The 23,129-nt window shown below is 42.5% G+C and overlaps 1 protein-coding gene across 2 annotated transcripts in view; it reads right to left on the reverse strand.

Moving 5' to 3' along the window:
* The window catches only part of VSTM4 (V-set and transmembrane domain containing 4), a 106,454-nt gene extending 85,966 nt beyond the window's left edge, over window positions 1-20,488 (reverse strand). For both annotated transcript variants that reach the window (XM_060191366.1, XM_007526480.3), the window contains exons 1-2: window positions 20,337-20,488; window positions 13,740-14,138 (exon numbers count right to left, since the gene is read on the reverse strand). In XM_060191366.1, coding sequence (XP_060047349.1) covers window positions 13,740-14,138; window positions 20,337-20,391 — 454 coding nt within the window. In that variant the 5' untranslated portion in view covers window positions 20,392-20,488. The remainder of the gene's footprint in view (window positions 1-13,739; window positions 14,139-20,336) is intronic.
* Window positions 20,489-23,129: the final 2,641 nt, after the last annotated feature.

The raw sequence follows: 23,129 nt of genomic DNA on the forward strand, positions 1-23,129 counted from the left end.
TTTTGGGCTCTAGGAATGTACTGGACATTCAGTTTTTAGGACAGAGATATTTTTTGCAAATATTTTCTATTTTAATGAAAGGGAAGGACACAAAGAACACAGCAGTGTTCAGCTTTGGCTAAAGGTGGAGCTGGGGATTGAACCCAGGACCTGAGAGTCTTTTGCATAGCAAAGAACTCAGGCAGCTATTTCTTTTAGCCTAAGGCACTGAGAACTAAGATCACTTAGAAAGTTCTGCATTAACTCAATAAGTGTAGCAAGCAAGTAGAAAGACCTAAGAAAGACACCATAAAGTACTTAATCAAATATTTTCTACTAAGACCAAGATACCCTTCTCACCTACTTCCTATTTTACTTGCCTCGATCACTCTAAGTCCAACCCTGTCAGATAAACTAAGGACTACAAAAGCTGGATAAGGGCAAGAGAATGGCACACTAATAATGGTCCTTTTGGTCAATACCAGGCCACCCCATCATCGGGGGCCCTGATCAGGGAATCCTGGAATTCCCACAGAGATATGATGGGCCTAGACCTCTAACAGATCCCTCTCTCCACCATCACTCGTCACTTCCATCAGGAACAACATCATAAATCATCTTGTGGGCCTCTACAGGACCTTTCTATCAAAGTAGAAAAACAATGGTAGGGACTGTCCCACTCTCCAAAGGGAGTCTGGGTCAACACTCAGGTGCTTGCCACTCAAGGAAGACTAGTCCTGAAATGAATGTAGCCTAGAATGTTCTATGACCATGGAATGTGATCTCAGACTGACAAGAGATGCAAAGGTTACAAAGGCTCCTGTGCTAAATATGAATAGATTTGGGTCCTAGACCAGATCGATGTTTACAGTTAACAGTATTTACATACTTTTCCCATATTCAGGTGCTTCTCTCTTCCCTGATTCGGCTTTCTAGTTCTATTCCCAACTCTGGCACCAGCTTCCCAGCCAATATTTTTGGCCCACCTGCATGTTAGCCATCAAGCTCAGGCAAAAATTAGTAAAGTCATGGGCCCCTTGGAATATACCTAAAATAGATTTCCTAACTTCTTCCAACATAAGGACCCCAATTCTCATCTGTTATACTCTTAGTTTCCTGATTATTAAACAATATGTTCTGCTTTATATCTTAATGCTTTTCAGCCACCAACTTACAGATGTTACCATGTTGCCAAACTGACATCCCTGGGCAGACAATGTCAACAACGTATCCTGGAATTCCACCTCTCCAGAGCCCTACCCCACTAGGGAAAGATGGAAACAGGCTGGGGGTATGAATCAACTTGTCAATACCCATGTTCAGTGGAGAAGCAGTTACCAGAAACCAGATCTCCCACTTCTTTGCCCCATAAAGATCTTTGGTCCATACTCTCAGAGGGATAAAAATAGGGAAGCTCCCAATGGAAAGGATGGGCTACAGAACTCTGGGATGAGAATCATGTGGAATTAATTGCACCCCTGTTATTGACAATCTTGTTGATTATTATTAAATTGCTAACAAGAAAAAAAAAGTTCTGCAGTAGTCTATCTATGATGCAGCCAGGTGAATAAGCTCTGACAACCTAGAGCTTAATTATATTTATCCCCTTAAAAGAGATATAACTGGGAGTTGGGCAGTAGAATAGCAGGTTAAGCGCACATGTACAAGAATCTGCATAAGGATCCAGGTTTGAGCCCCCAGCTCCCCACTGCAGGACAGTCACTTCACAAGTGGTGAAGCAGGTTTGCAGATGTCTATCTTTCTCTCGCCCTCTCTGTCTTCCATTCCTCTCTCCATTCTCTGTCCTATTCAACAACAACGAAATCAATAACATCAACAATAATAACTACAACAATAAAAACACAACATGGGCGACAAAAGGGAATTAATTAATTAATTAATTAATTAAAAAAAGAGAGTGGGACTTCTGGAGGTAGGGCTACAAAGCAGCAGCAGCTGTGTTTCTCTCCTCTTCTCTCACCACGTCAACTAGGCATATCAAAGGAGACCACCTGGGACCGCAACAAGACAGGCATAGAATGACTTCAGAAACCCACCAAATCACCAATGAATGCAAAAACATGTGGTGTGTGAACAGAGAGGAGTCTAGGGAGAGATTGAGTGGCTGGTAACAGTCTGATAGTTTACCGGTTGAGATACCATCTCCCTTCTGTTTCACCAGAAGGGGATGGCTGAGGGGATGAGAGAACTCCCCTGAGACTCACCAACTGCAATTGTGAGTCTCCACTGAGACTGTCCTCAGAATCTGAAGCAGCAGCAGGGAGGCCCTATGCTGACACCAGGGGACAGAGAACTAACCAGGAAACTCAGGAGAAGATCTATACCTTGGTGGCCTAGCAGTGGGGCTGTGAGAGTCTCTTTGCATACCACTGGATTATCTCTGCCCCACTGTGCTTTATCTCTTGGTCAGGAGTCAGATTAAGATCTTGGTCAGATTAAGGTGAGAAGCCTACTATAGTTTAAAAGCCCTCAGGCTCCCATAGCCTACAGGGAAGAAAAAGTACTAAAAATGTTTTTAAGTCACCGAGCTCCAACTCAGGGATTAAAATACTATTGAAACAACTGTCAATTTCCACAACTGTGAACCCTTTAATTACCTTATTAAACACAAGTCAATTCAAGCAAGAGTGATCAGTAATTTGAAAAGTACTGAGAGAGGGACCTCATAATATACTATATAAAATGGTTAAATGAACAAGAATAAATATTGGAGAAATGAACCAGGACAAGAGTCCAGCTAAAAGCCCCACAAAGGTTGAAGCAAAAAATAATGAGGTAAACATCCAAACACTAGCTAAGGAAATAATCACAGGAGTGAGTAAAGAGTTTGAAAGAATTGTCATCAGAAATACAGAAACAACAAGTGGACTCTGGAAGAAAACACTAATTATCTCAAGGTTATTAGAGAGCTGAAAGCTGAAATAGCTGAGATAAGAAAACAACTAGTTGAACAAGCTAAAACTGTATCAGAACAGGGTAACAAAACAGATGAACTCCAGAAAACAGTAGAAGGAAGATAGGATAGAATCAATGAGGCTGAAAACAGAATTAGCAAGATCGAGTACGAATTAGAGACAACTAAAAAAGAAGTAAGAGATCTCAAAAAGAGATTAAGAGATGCTGAAAACAACAACAGAGACCTATGAGATGACTTCAAAAGAAATAATATACACATTATTGACTTACCAGAGGAAAAAAGAGAGGGAGGTGAAGAAAGCATTCTACAGGACATAATAACTGAGAAGTTCTCTAGTCTAGACAACATCAAAGACATAAAGGTTCAAGAAGCCCAGAGGGTCCCAAACAGAAATAACCCAGACTAAAAGACAGCAAGAAACATCATATTTAGAATGGAAAGGAATAAGGATAAAGAAATGATCCTAAAGGCTGCAAGAGAAAAAAAAAAAAAAAAAGAGTCACCTACAGAGGAAAACCCATAATATTAGCAGCAGACTTCTCCACACAAACACTACAGGCCAGAAGAGAATGGCAAGATATCTATTCAGTGCTCAATGAGAAAGGCTTTCAACCAAGACTACTGTATCCTGCTAGACTCTCATTCAGACTAGATGGAGGCATAAAAACCTTCTCAGACAAGCAACAGTTGAAAGAATCAACTATCACCAAGCCTTCCCTGAAAGAAGTTCTGAAAGGTCTCCTATAAACTGTCAGACCACCATAATTATGACATATATCAGAACTCTCTAAAACTCTACAAGAATGGCATTAAAATATCTTCAATCATTGATATCAAGATATGTCAGTGGCCTGCACTAACCTATTAAAATGCACAGAGTAGGAAGATGGCTCAGAAAACATAACCCAACAATATGCTGTCTACAGGAAACCCACCTAACTCAACAAGACAAACACAGACTCAAAGTGAAACGAAGGAAAACTATCATACAGGCCAATGGCCCACAAAAAAGGCAGGAACAGCTATTCTCATATCTGACATGATAGACTTTAAAATAAATAAAATTTAAAAGGATAGGGATGGGCACTACTTAATGCTCAGTGGATCAGTCAATCAAGAGAACTTAACAATTACTAACATCTGTACACCCAATGAGAAGCCATCTGAATACATCAAACATCTACTGAAAGAGCTAAAACAATATATTAACAGCAACACAATAATAGTAGGGGACTTCAACACCCCACTTTCTCAATTTAACAGATCATCCAGGCAAAAAATCAATAAAGACATGAGGGAGCTAAATAAGGAGATAGATAAACTAGAACTATTGGACATTTTCAGAGTCATTCATCCCAAGAAACTGGAATACACATTTTAGTCAAGTCCACATGGGTCATTCTGAAGGATCAACCATATGTTAGGCCACAAAGATAGCATCAGCAAATTCAAGAGCATGGAAATCATCCCTAGCATCTTCTCAGACCACAGTGGAATTAAATTAACACTTAACAATGAACAAAAGATTAGTAGTAGTCCCAAATTGTGGAAGCTCAACAGTACACAACAACTACTGGGTAAAAGAGGAAATAAAGGAAGAAATCAAAATGTTTCGAGAGTTCAATGAAAATGAAGACACAAGCTTTCAAAATATTTGGGACACAGCTAAGGAAGGCAGTACTGAGAGGGAAGTTCATAGCCATATAAGCACACATTAGGAAACAAGAAAAAGCACACACACACACAAAAAAAAAAGCATGATTGTACATCTTAAAGACCTAGAAGAAGAAGAAAGGAACCCTAAAGCAAGCAGAAGGACAGAAGTAACTAAAGTTAGGGCAGAAATCAGTAACATTGAAAATAAGAAAGCCATACAAAAGATCAAGGAAAGAAAATGTTGGTTTCTCGAAAGAGTCAACAAAATCGACAAACCTTTAGCCAGACTCACAAAACAAAAAAGGGAGAAGACCCAAATATATTGAATCGTAAATAAAAGAGGAGATATCACAACAGACACCGCAGAAATTCAACATATCATGCGAGGCTTCTATGAACAACTATATGCCACCAAGCTAGAGAGCCTGGAAGAAATGGACGATTTCCTAGATATTTGTCAACTTCCAAAACTAAGTAAAGAGGAAGTAGATAACATGAACAGGCCCATCACAGCTAATGAAATTGAAACAGTTATCAAAAACCTTCCGAAAAATAAGTCCTGGACCAGACAGTTTTACAAATGAATTCTACAAAACCTTCAAAGAAGAACTAATACCTCTACTTTTAAAAGTCTTCCAGAAGATTGAGAACACTGGAATACTCCCTTCCAGCTTCTATGAAGCCAACATCAGTCTGATACCAAAAGCAGACAGGGACACAACCAAAAAAGAAAACTACAGACCAATATCTTTGATGAACATAGATGCGAAAATATTGAACAAAATTCTAGCCAACCGGATACAGCAGCATATTCAAAGGATTGTTCATCATGACCAAGTGGGGTTTATCCCAGGCATGCAAGGTTGGTTTAATATATGTAAATCAATCAACGTGATCCACCACATCCACAAAAACAAGACCAAAAACCACATGGTCATATCAATAGATGCAGAGAAAGCTTTTGACAAAATACAACATCCCTTTATGATCAAAACACTACACAAAATGGGAATAGATGGAAAATTCCTCAAGATAATGGAATCTATATATAGAAAACCTACAGCCAACATCATACTTAATGGTAAAAAACTGGAAGTATTTCCCCTCAGATCAGGTACTAGACAGGGATACCCACTATCACCATTACTATTCAACATAGGTATTGGAAGTTCTTGCCATAGCAATCAGGCAAGAGCAAGGAATTAAAGGCATACACATTGGAAAAGAAGAAGTCAAACTCTTCCTATTTGCAGATGACATGATGGTATACATAGAAAAACCTAAGGAATCCAGTAAGAAGCTTTTGGAAATCATCAGGCAATACAGTAAGGTGTCAGGCTACAAAATTAACATTCAAAAGTCAGTGGCATTCCTCTATGCAAACACTAAGTTAGAAGAAGTTGAAATCCAGAAATTCATTCCTTTTACTATAGCAACAAAAATAATAAAATATCTAGAACTAAACCTAACCAAAGAAGTGAAAGACTTGTTTGTATACTGAAAATTATGAATCACTATTCAAGGAAATTGAAAATTACATAAAGAAGTGGAAAGATATTCCATGTTCATGGGTTGGAAGAATTAACATCATCAAAATGAATATACTAGACAGAGCAATATACAAATTTAATGCTGTCCCCATCAAGATCCCAAGCACATTTTTTAGGAGAATAGAACAAATGCTGCAAATGTTTATCTGGAACCAGAAAAGAGCTAGAATTGCCAAAACAGTCTTGAGAAGACAGAACAGAACTGGAAACATCACACTCCCAGATCTCAAATTGTATTATAGGGCCGTTGTTATCAAAACTGCTTGATACTGGAACATGAACAGACACACTGACCAGTGGAATAGAATTGAGAGCCCAGAAGTAAGCCCCCACAACTATGGACATCTAATCTTTGACAAAGGTGCCCAGACTATTCAATGGGGAAAGCACAGTCTCTTCAACAAATGGTGTTGGGAAAAATGGTTTGAAACATGCAGAAGAATGAAACTGAAACACTGTATTTCAGCAAATACAAAAGTAAATTCCAAGTGGATCAAGGACTTGGATGTTAGACCAGAAACTATCAGATACTTAGAGGAAAATATTGGCAGAACTCTTTTCCACATAAATTTTAAAGACATCTTCAATGAAACGAATCCAATAACAAAGAAGACTAAGGCAAGCATAAACCTATGGGACTACATCAAATTAAAATCTTCTGCACAGCAAAAGAAGCCACTACCCAAACCAAAAGACCCCTCACAGAATAGGAGAAAGAGCTTTACATGCCATACATCAGACAAGAGGCTAATAACCAGGATATATAAAGAGCTTGCCAAACTCAACAGCAAGAAAACAAATAACCCCATCCAAAAATGGGAAGAGGACATAGACAGGATATTCACCATAGAAGAGATCCAAAAGGCTGAGAGACACATGAAAAAATGTTTCAAGTCTTTGATTGTCAGAGAAATGCAAATAAAGATAATGAGAAACCACTTCACTCCTGTGAGAATGTCATATATCAGAAAAGGTAACAGCAAAAAATGCTGGAGGGGTTTTGGGGTTAAAGGGACTCTCCTGCACTGCTGGTGGGGATGTAAATTGTTCCAACTTCTGTGGAGAACCATCTGGAGAACTCTCAGAAGGCTAGAAATGGACCTACCCTATGATCCTGCAATTCCTCTCTTGGGGATATATCCTAAGGAACCCAACACACCCATCCAAAAAGATCTGTGTACACGTATGTTCTTAGCGGCACAATTTGTAATAGCCAAAACCTGGAAGCAACCCAGGTGTCCAACAACAGATGAGTGGATGAGAAAATTGTGGTATATATACACAATGGAATACTACTCAGCTGTAAAAAATGGTGACTTCACCGTTTTCAGCCGATCTTGGATGGGCCTTGAAAAAAATATGGGATGATCTCACTTTCAGGCAGAAGTTGAAAAACAAGATCAGAAGAGAAAACACAAGTAGAATCTGAACTGGAATTGGCGCACTGCACCAAAGCAAAAGACTCTGGGGTGGGGGGTGGGGATGGAGAAACAGATCCAAGAAGGATGACAGAGGACCTAGTGGGGGTTGTATTGCTATATGGAAAGCTGAGAAATGTTATGCATGTATAAACTATTTTATTTACTGTGGAATGTAAAGCATTAATTCCCCAATAAAGAAATTTAAAAAAAGAGAGATAACCAAGCATCTTGATCACATTGTTGGAATTAACATAAACCTCTACTTGTACCCCTTTTTTTATCATCTGACTTCTTTGTCTCACCCACTGCAGCCTTACAATGAACCTCCAAACTCTCCCTGCCTTGAGAATGAAATACTCAGGACTCAACCTCCCTACTACCCTGGAGTTCCCATTTTATCATGTTTTAATAATTCACATAAGTAAAACATAAAATGTTTTATTAAGGTTTTTTTTTTTGAGAGGTAACTCAGTGGTGATGGCAGGGGGAGAGAGAGGGTGAGATGGAGGGGAAGGGGAGCCAAGCCATATTTATTTAATCAAGTAGATTTCTCCCCCAATAAAGTGTTGTTTACTTTTTCTTGTCATTACGCACATATGCTGGAGACTTTACTGTGACTGAGGGGAAATGCAAGGATGTATACAGTGATAAACTTATGAATTTGGAATAACTGTGGAGTGGGTTCATTAGCTGAATGGTCTTGGGTTTTCTATTCTCATTTTTTTTTTTGGCTGCCATTTGTAAAGTGCTTCCCTCACATGACTAATGAGCTGGACTTTGTGAGTTGCCACCATATTAGGGATTCAACATGAATGTCATAGACGTGCAGGTTACAAGCAGCCTTCTAAACACCCTCTGTAACTTCACACCATTTCCTCTCATGCTGAAGAGAAAAGTCAAAGCACAAGTGATATGACTGGTATTACAATCTGCTTGACTGCACTGTAATAAATGTAAGCAAATCAGAGACACTTTAATCAGTGTTCATGACAATGTAGTGATGGAACTCCAATAACATCAGTTTAGTTTACTCAACAAGCTGGAAAGTGACTTTTCTCATTAATGACCTTGGCAGCCAATAAGCGTTTTGGTGAGACTTTGGCACTGTCTAGTATAAATGTAAAAAGATGCATAACTTTGGGCCTAGCAATTTTCTTTCCAAGAGTCTAACCAACAATAACACATGGAAATGTGTACAAGGATGTTCACTGAAGCATTGGTTGTGTTCATGAAAACTGGGATATTTCTTAAGTGTTTATCAGTGAGAAAAATGAAGGAATTCCTGGAATTCTCTCTTTTTTTCCTTCTCTCTCTCCCTCTTCTATTTCTTCTTTTTTTCTTTTGTTCGCTCTTAGGCTTCAGTATTCCAGGTTGATTTTTTCAGATAGGAAGAGTGAGGCAGTAAGAGTGAATGACGGGGGCATAGAAGAGACAAACCATATAAACCATAGCACTGAAGCTTCCTTTCATGGGGTGAGGGCCAGACTCAAACCAGGGTTATACACAGGTTAAACAATACAGTACCCAAGTGAGGTATTGTCCCGACTCTTGGTGCTGTTTTGCCATGTAATATTACATACAGTTTTAGCAAAAATACAAAGTTTAAGTGTAGCATTGTGAAATTGCATTTGCACAGGTACATTTGTTTGTGTACAACAAATGCCAATAAAAGAGGATCTTGAAAGAACTAAATACCATTGTTGACAATGGTTAGCTCCGGGGACTGCAGTGGAAATGGGGGTGTTACTGTGTGAGCAAGGGAAAGACAGACTTTCACATTGTAGCTTTTACATTGTTTGACATTTCAACACAAATTTTTACAACCTCCCCACGCAACAGCAGCAGATTACAAAAACTGGAGAACATCTGTATAATGCTATATAGGCTGTGCTAAAAACAGAAGTGACTGGCAGTTACAGGTAAGAGAGCTCTCCACTGTCTGACATGAACAAGAAAGGCTTGCTGGCAGAGGAAGGATGAGTGAGGGGACTGTAAATTAAGATGTCAGTTGGAGTAATCTAAAGGATAAAGAAGTGAGGTGTCATAGAGAGGATGACCTTATCTACCACGTCATGCCTCCCTCAGCTACAGCAACACGTGCTATATAAGAGTGTCTCACACATCCATTCTTTGTTGGAGGTCAACAGTATGCCAAGCGTTCTTAGTAATCAGCATCATCCTCAAAAGTACCTTTTATGTAGACTAATCCATGGAGAAAGGCATTTTCAATGCTGGTGATAATGTAAGTGTATTAACTACTCTAGAGGTCAAATCACTTCTTTAAATTACATGAATCTTTAAGTTGACTATACTTTTGGAACCTGTAATCTTACCCCCAAAGCCAGGTAAATTTATGGAAATTTATTGACAAAAACTGAAAACAACTTAAATATCCAGTGACAATAACTCAGAAGCTAAAACTACAGTACACCCATATCATGGAATTCTAGTCTACCATTAGAAGTTATACTAAAGAGCGCATTCAGCCCCACCTGCAAGGGGGGAAAGCTTTGTGAGTGGTGAAGCACTGTTACAGGTGTGTCTCTGTCTCTCTCTCCCCCTTTATCACCCCTTCCTGCTCCATCTATGGCAATCTCTATACAATAAATAAAAATAATACAAAAAATTTTTTATATTTATTTTCCCCTTTTTTGCCCTTGTTTTTTTTGTGTGTGTCGTTATTGTTGTTGTTATTGATGTTGTCATTGTTAGGACAGAGAGAAATGGAGAGAGGAGGGGAAGACAGAGAGGTAGAGAGAAAGACAGACACCTGCAGACCTGCTTGACAGCCTGTGAAGCGACTCCCCTGCAGGTGGGGAGCCGGGGGCTTGAACCGGGATCCTTATGCAGGTCCTTGAGCTTCTCGCCACCTGCGCTTAACCCGCTGTACTACCACCCAGATCCCCCCCCAAAAAATTTTTAAGAGCACATTCAATGACATGGAAAATATGTGCACTATTTAGTAATGTGGGAAAGTCAGTCACAACACAGTCTTTACAGCAATGCTGAAACTAGGTTTGACTTTTGTATGGAAAAAATAAAAGAGAATTTATGCTGAAGTCTTAAGTTATGCCTGCGTGGAGATAATATAAGCCATTTTATTTTCTTCTTTAAAACCATTCAGTTTTTCTCCGTGTTTTTTTCTTCCTCATTGAACTATATGATTTTTACAATAGACAACAACCAACCTATGGAAATCAGGGTAAAAAATAAATACTCCAGTAACAGTTGCTCTGTACCAGGAACCATTTCTTAAATGTATCCAGCAGCCAGCCTCCATTTGTAACAGTGAGATAAGAAGAAGCCATGCATCTGCCTTTCTTGGAGTTTACAGTGTAAAGAAAAGCAATTTTATCTCATACTAAGAACACTACAAGGAGAATGCTAGAGTGCATTATGAAGGACAGCGGGGCAGGGGTTGTGCTAGAAAGAATTTCTAAGGAAAGTTCCCCTCTCCTAGGGATGGCTGGAGAAGTCTGCAGAAAGGAGAAAAAGTGAGCACAGAAGAAAAAAGGAGGCCAAGAGACCTAACTAGGTTCTCACTCTAGAAACACCTCCCAGAGTTCCTCATTAATATTCCAACCCAAACACATCTGTTCACTGTACTACTTATTTTTGCTTTTCATATAACAATTATTAACATGAGGTGGAGATTTAGGGAGAAAGGGCCCCTTGAATGGAACAGGGCAAAGGACCTTGGGAAAGATGCCCTAGGAGGCTGGATCCCCAGGCCTGGCCTCCACCTTGGCCAGGAAGTACAGCCAGCCAAGTCTCCACATGCTCCTTCCAGTCTGGGGCGAACATGCTCCAACCTAAACAAGTCAGTCTGCTTTTAGAACATTCACTTGGGTCTACTTGGGTCTTAATCTCCTCCATATAGTCTCTTGGAAGCCTATGTGGAGTGTTCTAGAAGTTCTGGTCACTGTTTCCTAAGTTTTTCAATCACAATCCTACCCAGAGGTTCTGAGGTAGAGCTGTCACAGCAAGAGAGGCTTAGCTTTGCTGTGAGGTGAGAACCACAGTGAGGTGAGAACCACAGTGAGGTGAGAGTTGAGAGAAGTGTGTGAAGGAAAGAAGACAAGATAGACATACAGCAACAAAGGAAAAGAGAGGCATGGGGGGGCAGTGAAGGAAGGTGGGAAGAGGAGAGGAAGAAACAAGATGAACAATGAATGAAAGAGAAGAGAAAAGGGATTTTGAGAAGTGAGAGAAAAACAGGGGAAGGGTGCAGAAGGAAAACAAAATAGAAGGGAAGAGAGAGAAAGAATAGGAGAAAAGGGACTTTTACTTCTAATAAAGTCTTATAAACCATTTCAGGTTTTAGAAGCAAGTACTTTATATTCTTGAAGGAACTCATCTCCACTGATGAACAGAGGCTCCTATTAAATGATGGACTGGATGGGTATAGGCAAACTTTTTAATCTGTTGTTTGTCAGAGAATTGTTACTGCCACAAGACTGAATGTGTGGCATTAGAATAAACAGTAACAGAAAAACAAAAAGCGGGCCCACCCAGTACAGTGTGCACACACTATCATAGGATCTGGGTTTGAGCTCTTGGCCATCACCTGGGAATGCCTTCAGGACTCTCTTTCCCTCTCACTCTGTCTCTTATTCTTTACCTAGAGGAAAGAAAAAAGGCCACCTAGGAGTTGAGGATTCATGCAGGCACTGAGCCTCAGTAATAACCCAGATGGCAATAATAATAATTAAAATAAATAAATGCAAAAATTGCATATATAAGATCTTAAGTTTAAAAGCCAATTGATATTTAGAATGGGTCCCTTTTCAGCCTTAGGTTATCTGAAGCATTCATCTTTTTACTGTGCCAAAATACATATTTATACCAAGAGTCTTCTGCTTTCTTGAATTAATTTGTTTAATTCAAATTAAAACTGTAGAACCCTTCAGAGAATAAATCATTCTGTGCTTAAGACCAGTACAGTAAACAAAGTCCAAAGACAAATAAATTTGAACTACTTAAAGACTGTCCACATCAATTATTTACTTCTACAAGTACCTTATTCATATAAAGTTTTAAAAAATAAACTTTTCTGAGCCAAGTGGTGGCACACCTGGTTAAGCGCACACATTAGAGTTCACAAAGACTAGGTTCAAGCCTCTGGTTCGCACCTGCAGGGGGAAAGCTTCATGAATGGTGAAACAGGGCTACAGGTGTCTCTCTCTCTCTCTCTTTCCCTCTCTATCTCCCCTGCCTCAATTTCTCTCTGCCTATATCCAATAATCAATAAATAAATAAAATTTTTAAAGAATACCTTTTCAAGGCTGGGTAGTGGCACACTCAGTTGAGAGCACATAATTACAGTACCCAAGGAGCTGAGTTCAAGGCCTCAGTCTCCATCTGCAATAGGAGAAGCTTTATGAGCATTGAACCAGTACTGCAGGTGTCTCTCTCCTTCTCTATTCTCCCCTTCCCTTTCAATGTCTCTTCATCTCTATCCAATAAATAAAAGTATTTTAAAATAATTTACATATATAGATGAATGTTATCGTCTTTTTCATACTTGGGGTCATGAGCTTTACTTTGTGAGCCTTTTAATTTGGGGGCAGACCACATTCAAGCTGATAATCATCAAGGATACAATTTCAGTGCTTACCAGTAAGTCTTACTAAAATTATGAGTTTTTCTGAACAGAATATTGGTGATAAAATGATAAGCCACAAATATGACACTCACTTGGCAGCCATGTTCTAGAATATAGCCGTTGTCTACCTGTCTGGGGGAATAGGGTTACCTCTGGACCTTTGCCCACACTAGGGTGGATTTCTCAATGAGCTGATGTCTGATACTTGGATCCCTTCCTCTGAGTGACAGATCAGAGGCACCAGCCTATCCTGCTCTAAAGTTTGGAAACTTGAAGACTTCTCAATAGTTCTAAAGCTCATCCAGCCAGAGCTCTAAAGCTACACAGACCTGAGTTGGAGGAAATCACATGTCCTGTCCATCTTTCAGTTATGAAAGGCTTCCCTGGGGCAGCTTGCTCCTCTTTCATAGGCTTTTGTGTCTGTAGGACACACCCTCTTCATCCTCATATTCTGGCTCAATGAACATGGTCTCTAGAAACTAGAACTATGTATTCTACCCCAGCAGAGATATTCTGGGAGCTTGAGCTGAGAGAAAGTACTGGCCTATCCTTCCCCACCACTTTGCCCTAGAAAACAGATGCTTCCTTACCTCTCATTTCTGTTGCTGAGGACCCATTGGACCAGGATGTCCACTTATTCCTGTGCTTGCTGATCTCCTGCACTTTGCAGGCATAATGCCCTTGATCTGCTGGCTTGAGGGTCAAAACAGAGAGGGCGTAGAGTACCCCCCGCCTCTCCTCCAGGAGGCGCAGTCTCTGTCTATAGGCGCTGCGGCTGAAATTCCCATAGTACTGCACCAGTCTGAGCTTGGTCATCTTAACCATCAAAGCCTCCTGGGAGTCAGGGCGAGAAAAGAACCAGCGTACGGCCAGCAAACTGTCCTTCCTCCTCTTCTGGGAGACGTGGCAGAGCAGGGTGGCATTTTCCCCTTCCTGGTAATCAACCACAGGGCCTGGGGACACGGTGACATTGAGGGCTCCACAGACCTCTGCAAAGAAAAAAGGAAAATGAGCAAAGCACAGTCATTCCCCAAGTAGACACATGAGGGGGTGGGGTGGTAGAAGGGGCAGGGGTGTTTCATCTTCAGAAGCAGGATGATGTACAAAGCCTGAGAGGGAGGCTGCCTCAGATCCCTCCAAGGACAATTCCTGCCTTAAAGGAACCTTCCTTGGAAGGAGGTGGCCTCTGTGGGCTCGTAAGTCCTCATCTACAAGATGATCTCATCCTTATGATATTTTTAGACTTTAATTAGATACTACCTTTTAAATGTTGGGAGTTTTCACATAAATATTTGGAATTTAGGAATTTCTTTTAAAGTCTACTCTCTTGAGTCTGCATAATGGTGCACCCAGTAGAACACACATTTTGCCACCCACAAGGACCTGGGTTCAAATTCCCAGTCCCCATCTGCATGGGGGAAGCTTCATGAGTGATTAAACAGTGTTGCAAGTGTCTCTCTCTCTCTCACACACACACACACACACACTTGGTCTCTCTCTCCCCCTATCTCCTTCATGCCTCTCAATCTGCCTCTATCCAGGAAAGGAAAGGAAGGAAGAAAAGAAAGGAAAGGAAGAAAGAAAGAGGCAAGGAAGGAGGGAGAAAGAAAAATTAAAATGACTGCTGGAAACAGTGTTCTCTTGCAGGCACTGAGCCCAAGCAATAATGATGGTGGCCATACTTTATGGTCTTAAAGTAAGAGAATAAAGTATGAACAAGTTCGGAGTTAGGTGGTAGCCGGCATAAGGAACCCAGTTCGAGCCCCCAGCTCCCCGCATGCAGGGACGTTGCTTCACAAATGGTGAAGCAAGTCTGCAGGTGTCTATCTTTCTCTCTCCCCTCTATCTTCCCCTCCTCTCTCCATTTCTCTCTGTCCTATCCAGCAATGATGACATCAATAACAACAATAACTACAACAATAAAAAAACAACAAGGACAACAAAAGGGAATAAATAAATATTTTTTAAAAAGAAGAAGAAGAATGAACAAGTTCAGGAATAGAGGCAGGTGACTCTCCCAGCAACCCAAAGCATGCTTCAGAATCCCAGACCGGGTAAGCTTTCCTCTGGCAAAGAGAGATCACTGGGGATGCTTACAAAGAATACCCAGACCTTCTCCAAGCAGGACTGTGCTCTCACCAGGTCCCACATGTACACCCCTGTGCTGCCTAAGGCACAAGTGCAGAGATCACCAAGCCCTGCCTACTCCCCTGCAAACACAGGTATCCCAGGAACAAAACAACAGCGTTTAGCCCCAAGGTGCCACCTTATCTCATGAAGGGACATGGGTGTGCCAGGCATGGTGTGCGAGGCACCAAAGTTTTAAGCCCTGGTCAGCAGAGCAGGTAATCTAGAAGGGAAAGGAAAAGTAGGTGAAGAATGATCTGATCCATTTACTAGAAGGAAACTGTGAAACACTGGGAAGTGAGATATGCCACATTGAGAATATTCCTCATTATGACATTTCATGTAATAAGATCATCCTTTAGTATGATTTCCACAATTTTTAAATATAATTTTAACTTTTTTTTTTGCAAGAGAGAAGTCAGGGTCCCACTCAGCTCTAGCAATATGAGGTAGCAGGAATCAAACTTGGGGCCCCATGGGTGCAAATCTTGTAATCTATTGCTGAAGTATCTTCTTGGCACAGTGTCCACTATTGATCTGATAAACGGAATGCCTTCGAAGATAGCCTGTGTAGGGGTGTAGGTCAGTTTTCAAAAAATATCTCTTATCTCTTAGAAGCCAGGTCCACCGGGATACTCCAAGATGCTTAACTGAATGACTTAGCATATTTTGACATATAATACAGTCCAAGAGGTTATAGAGATGAGGACAGGGGCATCTTTGGGGGTGGTTACTTCATTTACCAAACCATGCCAGTCATATGATTACTTATGAGACTATGTGGAAGGGCCTAGGGAGATAGCACAATGGTTAAGCAAAAGACTTTCATGCCTGCTGCTCAGATGTCCCAAGTTCAATCTACGGCACCATCATAAGCCATAGGTAATCAATGCCCTGGTCTCTCTCTTTTTTTTTTTTTTAATGTGTGTAGCTTTCTCACTGGATTATAATGTCTCTCTCATTTTCTCATTTAAAAAAAGTATTAAAATAAAAGTATCAAAATTAAAATATGTGGCAGTAAATTCAGGAGGAAAAAGTTGAGGCTTGGCTGGATGCTGTGGCTAAGATTGAGGTTTCCTTTGTCTACAGTGACAAAGGAGAAAGCCAGCCAAGCATTGGGGAGCACCGATCAACAGGCAACTTACTTAGGAGAGCACATACTCTCTAGGAGTCTGAGCACAGGATTCACTTCCGTTGGGAAATAGAGGAAAAACTGTCCCTACCATCTCCACTGTGTCTCACCCACCCGCTGAGCGCCTTTACATCTGTCATATTTAATCAGTCTGAGTGCTTCCTCCTCACCGTTGAGGCCCTGTCTGCAGGCCCCCTCCCCCTGCCCTTCATGCTGAGTGTTCCCTCATAAGCACTGATAAAGCCGGACCACCAAACTGACCCCACTCTGACAGCTGTCCAGAAATTCTAGAGGCAGAGAGCAGCAGAGAGGTAACAGCTGGCTTTCAGAATCGAAGTCCAGCTCCACCCCGGCCCTGAGGGGTCCTCATTGGAGTCAAGAAGAGCAGGGAAGGCAGGAAATTGAAACAATATGGGTAGGATGAGAATGCAGCAGTCGGGACCCCACACCCCAGTCTTCTCCTATTAACGCTGTGTGAGTGAGGGATTATTTACAGTGACTGAAACCAGGAGAATGTGCCAAGTGCTCAGTCCCCATGGGAGGCCAGATTCCATCCTGGAAGCAAAGTAACCCTTCCACTTCTGCAGCTCAGGCCAGGAGTTAGCAGCTCCCATGAAAGAGAATGACTGTACCATCTCCCTAAGGGGTACCCTCCTTTTTCTCTTTCCCAGTATACTCTTTTGTCTTTATTTGGCTCTCTCTCCTCAAACAAATGACTGAAACATGTTTCTCCCACCAGAAGTGCTAAAAGGCCCTTATTATGGACTGTAGCATAGAGCCTTCACCCTCCAAGATTCACCTCATGAAGAGTTAACTCCCAGTATCTTGGAACCTGACAGAATTTGGAATTAAGATAAAATGAGGACATTAAGTGTGAGCCCTCATCCAACACAACTGGTGTGCTTCTAAGAGTCATGCAGGTAGATAGCCCTGTGCCTGGCACCTGTCAGCTCAACTGATGTTTAGACATGAGGGGGGAGAGAACTGCACCATTTTTTTTTTTTTTGCCTCTATGTTTATTGCTGGGGCTCGGTGCCTGCACTGCTCCTGGAGGACAATTTTTCCCCTTTTTGTTGCCCTTGTTGTTTATCATTGTTGTTATTATTATTGTTGTTGTTGAATAAGACAGAGAGAAATCGAGAGAGGAGGGGAAGATAGAGAAGGGGAGAGAAAGATAGACACCTGAAGATCTGCTTCACCGCCTGTGAAGTGACCCACCCTGCAGGTGGGGAACTGGGGGCTCGAACCGGGATCTTTATGCCAGTCCTTGCGCTTCACGCCATGTGCGCTTAACCCACTGTGCTACTGCCCGGCCCGAGAATTGCACCTTTCTACCCCATCATCAGCGTCAGGCCCCAGGTGGCTCAACAGAGAAAACAGCGGTGGAAATCATGACAGTGGGAAACAGGGCAACACCAAGATGTGGAGGCAGCTGATGAGAATCCAGACTTGTGTCCCTGAGTCTCAGTCTGAATGACAAAACATACACACCTTGCTCTTAAAGCCAAAGAATCTAGTCACCATGCCACCTCCTGGCTCACTAAAAAAAGTATTTATTTATTTATTTATTTATTTATTTATTTATTGTCAACTTATCCTCATACTATGCTTAGCCCCATTTTACAAACAAGCAGGGTAAGGCCCTGAGAAGCTAAGCTCCTTGTTCAAGTTCAAACACAGCAATGATGGATTTCCAGCCAAACTAATCAGAGAATTCTCAACCATCACTCTGGACTATAGCCTGGATTTTAGTAAATACTCTGCTCCTCAGTTTACTTTTCTATAAAATGAGAGGTAGAATCGGTTGACCACTAAGGCCCTACTTCACCCTCAATCCCAAAAGGTATAAAAATGTCATAGGCGGAGTTGGGCAGTAGTGCAGTGGGTTAAGCGCACATGGCGTGAAGCACAAGGACCGGCCTAAGGATCCCGGTTCGAACCCCCAGCTCCCCACCTGCAGGGGTGTTGCTCCACAAGTGCCGAAGCAGGTCTGCAGGTACCTATCTTTCTCTCCCCATCTCTGTCTCCCTCTCCTCTCTCCATTTCTCTCTGTCCTATCCAACAACAACCACGATAATACCCACAACAACCACAACAATGATAAAATCAACAAAGGCAACAAAAGGGGAAAAAATGTCATAGACGGGCTGGGAGTATAGATAGACCTGCCAATGCCCATGTTCAGTGGGGAAGAAATTACAGAAGCCAGACCTTCCACCTTCTTCACTCCATAATGATGGGTCCATACTCCCAGAGGGATAAAGAATAGGGAAGCTATCAATGGAGGGGGATGGGATATGTAGTTCTGTGGTGGGAATTGTGTGGAATTGTACCCCTCTTATCTTATGGTCCTGTCAGTGTTTCCATTTTATAAATTAAAAAAAATTTTTTAATGTCAGAGTCTAGACTTTTCGAGGAGTCTTGGGGAGTCCTGGTGACCTAGCACAGTGGTGGCACAGAGTGAGTGCTGCTCTAGCAAAAGCTGTCATTCTTATCTGACCTTGGCCTTGGACACAGTCAGGGACAACTCTACAAGTTGTGGAACTCCTGTTTTTTTTCAAGGATCCTGAAGTCTTTTGGAAAAGTGAGAGTGCCTTTGATGGCCTAAAAGCCACTTTCTGGGAGAAGCCTCTCTAGCAGAGTCACAAGGAGGCCATGGATCATAGGGGAGGAAAGCACTGACCTCCCTGAGTGCTTAGGCTGGGGCTACTCCACAGAGGCAGCAGAGCTGGCCTGCCTCATCTGTCCCAATGCAAGCCGCATGTCAGTGGTCACTAACAGCCCAAGATAGTGAGTGCTGTGAGATGACCATTTCCAACAGTGCCAGTGTCAAACTCATTGGACACTCTGCCACCCTGGTACCCAAAGGGAAATGAAATAGGTGAATTTCTCCCCAGACCATTCATCTATACTGGCTCCAAAGTCAGCCTTGCCACTTGTTCAGTCATTCTTGGAAAATTACTTAACTCGGAACATCAGTTACCTGATTTCCAAAAACAGTGGCAAGCCAGCTTAACTAGAGTAAGCACAGAGTCTAAAGTGAGCCTTCCCAGATTCAAATCCCAGTGTCATTGGCTGCAAGCCTTGTGACTTAGGCACCTCGTCAATTCATGGGTATCTCTTGACGTTCTCATCTATAAGATGGGTTCATCATAGCACCTCTCTGAGAAGTTACTGCCAGCCTAAGTGAGTTGAGGTGTGCAAAACACACCTCATAGAAATGTTGGGATCAAAATAGAATGTGGCTTTATTCTTGATCCAACAGGTACCCAAAAACATATGAGCTGAGGCCGGAGTACAGCACTGTGGGGAATAAAGAGAGAAAAGTGTCCAGCAATTTGGCAGAACAGAAGCACCAAGGGAAAGCCAGCAGTGAAGGCAGAGAGGCTGCCACTAGGACCCGGTACTTGAGCAAAGAGCTCTACTTCTTCCAGCCCCGGATACCCTATCTCACCAGGCCTGGTCACACCAAACGCCCACGAACAAGCGCCAGTGTCCAGCTGCCTGCAGGGGCTGATCCAGTCCCTGTCAACCCTACCGGGTCTTCCGAGGAACTCTCCAAAGACAGCTACAGGGAACTCGCTCCCGGACTAACTTGCCAAGAGTTGTGTGTCCGGACTGTTGTGGCGAAAAAAAGAAAACCAACCAACAGCTAAGGCTGGTTCTTTCCAGCTTGGGTTGTTCTGGGAGGTTCTCGGGGAGGGGGTGCAGTAGCCGCTTTTGCCCCGCGTCCCCGGGGAGCGCGCGCGGGGTAGGGGTTGGGGGGTGGCGCATCCAAACCCCGTGGCCACAGGGACAGCGCAGCAGCTCGGAGGTGGTAGGGCCTCCAGGTCAGGACCAAGCCGAGCCCCGGCCTCCGACTGCCCTAGCCCCACCTGGGGTCCTGGGGTCGCTCAGCCCCACTGCCTGGCCCCGCCGCCTCGCTTACCCCGGCTGGGAGTGCGGGCCATCAGCAACGCCGCTGCCAGCGCCAGGAGCCTCATCTCCCCGCCGCCGCCTGGCTGGGTGAAGAGCAGCACCACCGCCCGCCAGCCCGACCTCGCCTCGGACCAGCCCTCCCCGCTCCCGCCCCCAGCCCCAGGCCCAGGCCCGCCCCTCCCGCGGCCCGCCCCCGCCGGGCCCTGGCTGTCGGGTTCCTGCTGCAGAGCAGGGAGCAGAGCGCCCCCACCCCCAAACACCCCCAAGGACACATAGGCAGCATTGCTTTTCTTCAACAGTCTCCTGTTCACTGCTCCCATTTCACAGATGAGGAAACTGAGATTTAGAGGGAAGAGCGCTGTACACACGTGCTCTTAGGACCAAGAAAACCAGTTGTGTCTGGGTAGATTTCCCCCAAGTCAAGCACTGGCTATCTGTCACTTGTGTGTCTTTCCTGCCTGAGGCCAGGCCCTTGATATGGGAAAAGTGGTGAGTGAGAGCAGGTGTCTATCTTTCTCTCCCCCTCTCTCTGTCTTCCCCTCCTCTCTCCATTTCTCTCTGTCCTATCCAACAACAAAGCAACATCAACGATGGCAATAATAACCGCAACGAGGCTGCAACAACTAGGGCAACAAAAAGGGGGGAAAATGGCCTCCAGGAGCGGTGGATTCATGGTGCAGGCACCGAGCCCAGCAATAACCCTGGAGGGAAAAAAATAAATAAATAAATAAAAGAAAAAAAAAAAAGAAATGTTCTACATAATGCTCCCAGGTTGTGTTTCTCAAACAATAGCCCCATCTAGCAAGCTCAGAGCTCTCCACAATCTCTAATAGAATTCTCAGAACTTTCTGAAAACCTGGAAGAAAAAAAAAGCAATGCACATTACCTGAATAAGCTCATATATCCAGTGGCAACTAACTCCTGTGACCCTATTTGCATTTAGGTTAGAATTTGGGGTAACCTCAAGAGGTGTGACCTTATAAGTCTATAATGACCAGAGTTTTGGGTCAGATCAGCGTTTGACAGTGAGGGCTGAGGAGCCCCAGAAGAATTTGCCTCAATGTTTGTCCCATAGTCACTTAGAAGCAAACTTGATTGTATAAACACTACACTTAATAATCACATAAATTTAATGTTGTCAACTTTAGTTTAATTGCTGTTGTAATTGTTCATATTTAATTTATAAAATCATTTCAGTTGTATAGTTAAAAGCATATAAAATTTGAATGTGTGAAATTGTTAAGCAGCAATAACAAAGTTCAGTACATACTCTATAAGAATCTTTTAGAAGCAGTTACAGAAGCCAGTCTTTCCACCTTTTGCATCCATAATGATCCTGGGTCCATGCTCCCAGAGGGAGAAAAAAATAGGAAAGTTTCCAAAGAATGGGATGGGATGCAGAACTCTGGTGGTGGGAATTGTGTGGAATTGTACCCCTCTTACCCTAAGGTCTTGTCAATCTCTAGTAAATCAATAAAAAAAAATTAATTTTCTTTTTCTTTTGAAAGTGTGGTGTTCAAATTTGCAAAGCACTGCCAAGGGGAATTCTTACTCCTCCTAGGCCTCAGTTGGCAGTTCCTGGAAGTGTGGACTGTAGAAGTTCTGGAGCAAAACCTCAACATGAAGTCCTTCCCCCATTTCTCCCAAGCCCTTGCGTTCTGCTCCCAAATTTACAGAGGATGGTCCAGTGCAGAACAGCACACAGCACATACACATATATACACCCGATCCCACTTAGAGCAAGTGTGTGTGCACGCTGATGCACATACACACACGGAGTCTGACCCCCTTGTGCCAGACACAGCATTTTCATGAACCTCCTCTCTCTCTCTCCCCTACAGTTCAGCACATCCAGCACATCATCCCTGTGCTCAACTCATTTTCCCATGGTGTCTTCAGATCATTCTCACTGGGAAGAGAAGCATTAGAGACAGTAGAGAATCAAAGAGAAGCTAACTGTGTCCCCTTAACTGATTCTCATGCTCTCGTGTGTTCTAACACCAGATGCCTCCTACAAAAACTCTAAAATCTATCTACAGCACTCCAAGTGCTTAAGGCCTATTTGTTAAATGCCAGTCACTGGTTCCTGGTATAAATCAGAAAACACTGTTCAGCACTTATGTAGGCTTGTTCTTTTAAGGAGCTGGGCGCAGAAATACTCAGAAATCAAAACCAAAGATGCTTCTTAACTTCTGTATTCACTTGACTGAACTGCTATAATAAGATATTGCAGATTAAGCAGCTTAATCAGAGATACCTGTTGCCTCATACTGGAGGTCAGAGGTTAGTTTTAGATCAAGGTATGAGAGAATAGGTTTCTTCTGAGGCATGAAGTCTTGGCAGTCTTCTTCCTATGTCTACATATGGTCTTCCTCTTGTGTGTGACTATGCCTTAATTTTTTTCTTATAAGGACACAGTCAGGGAGACAAGCAGTGGTGCACCTGGTTAAGAGCACATATTACATTTGTGCATTGAATTGGGTTCAAGCCCCTGGTCCCCACCTGCAGAGGGAAACTTTATGAGTGGTGAGCTGTGCTGCTCTTTCCCTCTCTATCTCCCCCTTCCTTTTCAGTTTCTCCCTGTCTCTATCCAATAATAAACAAAAGATGGGTTTCATTTTTTAATCAAATAAAAAATAAAGTAAAATAAAGGACACAGTCATAATAGATTGAGTCACTTTAATGAAATTCATTTACTTCTTAAAAGGTAAATTAAATTAAGCTAAAAGGCAACTACTTCTTTAAGGAGTCTATCTCCAAATATAGCTATATTCTGAAGTATCAGAGGTGAGGACTTGAGTAT

The sequence above is a fragment of the Erinaceus europaeus genome, chromosome 1 (assembly GCF_950295315.1).
Source record: "Erinaceus europaeus chromosome 1, mEriEur2.1, whole genome shotgun sequence".
NCBI lineage: Eukaryota > Metazoa > Chordata > Mammalia > Eulipotyphla > Erinaceidae > Erinaceus > Erinaceus europaeus.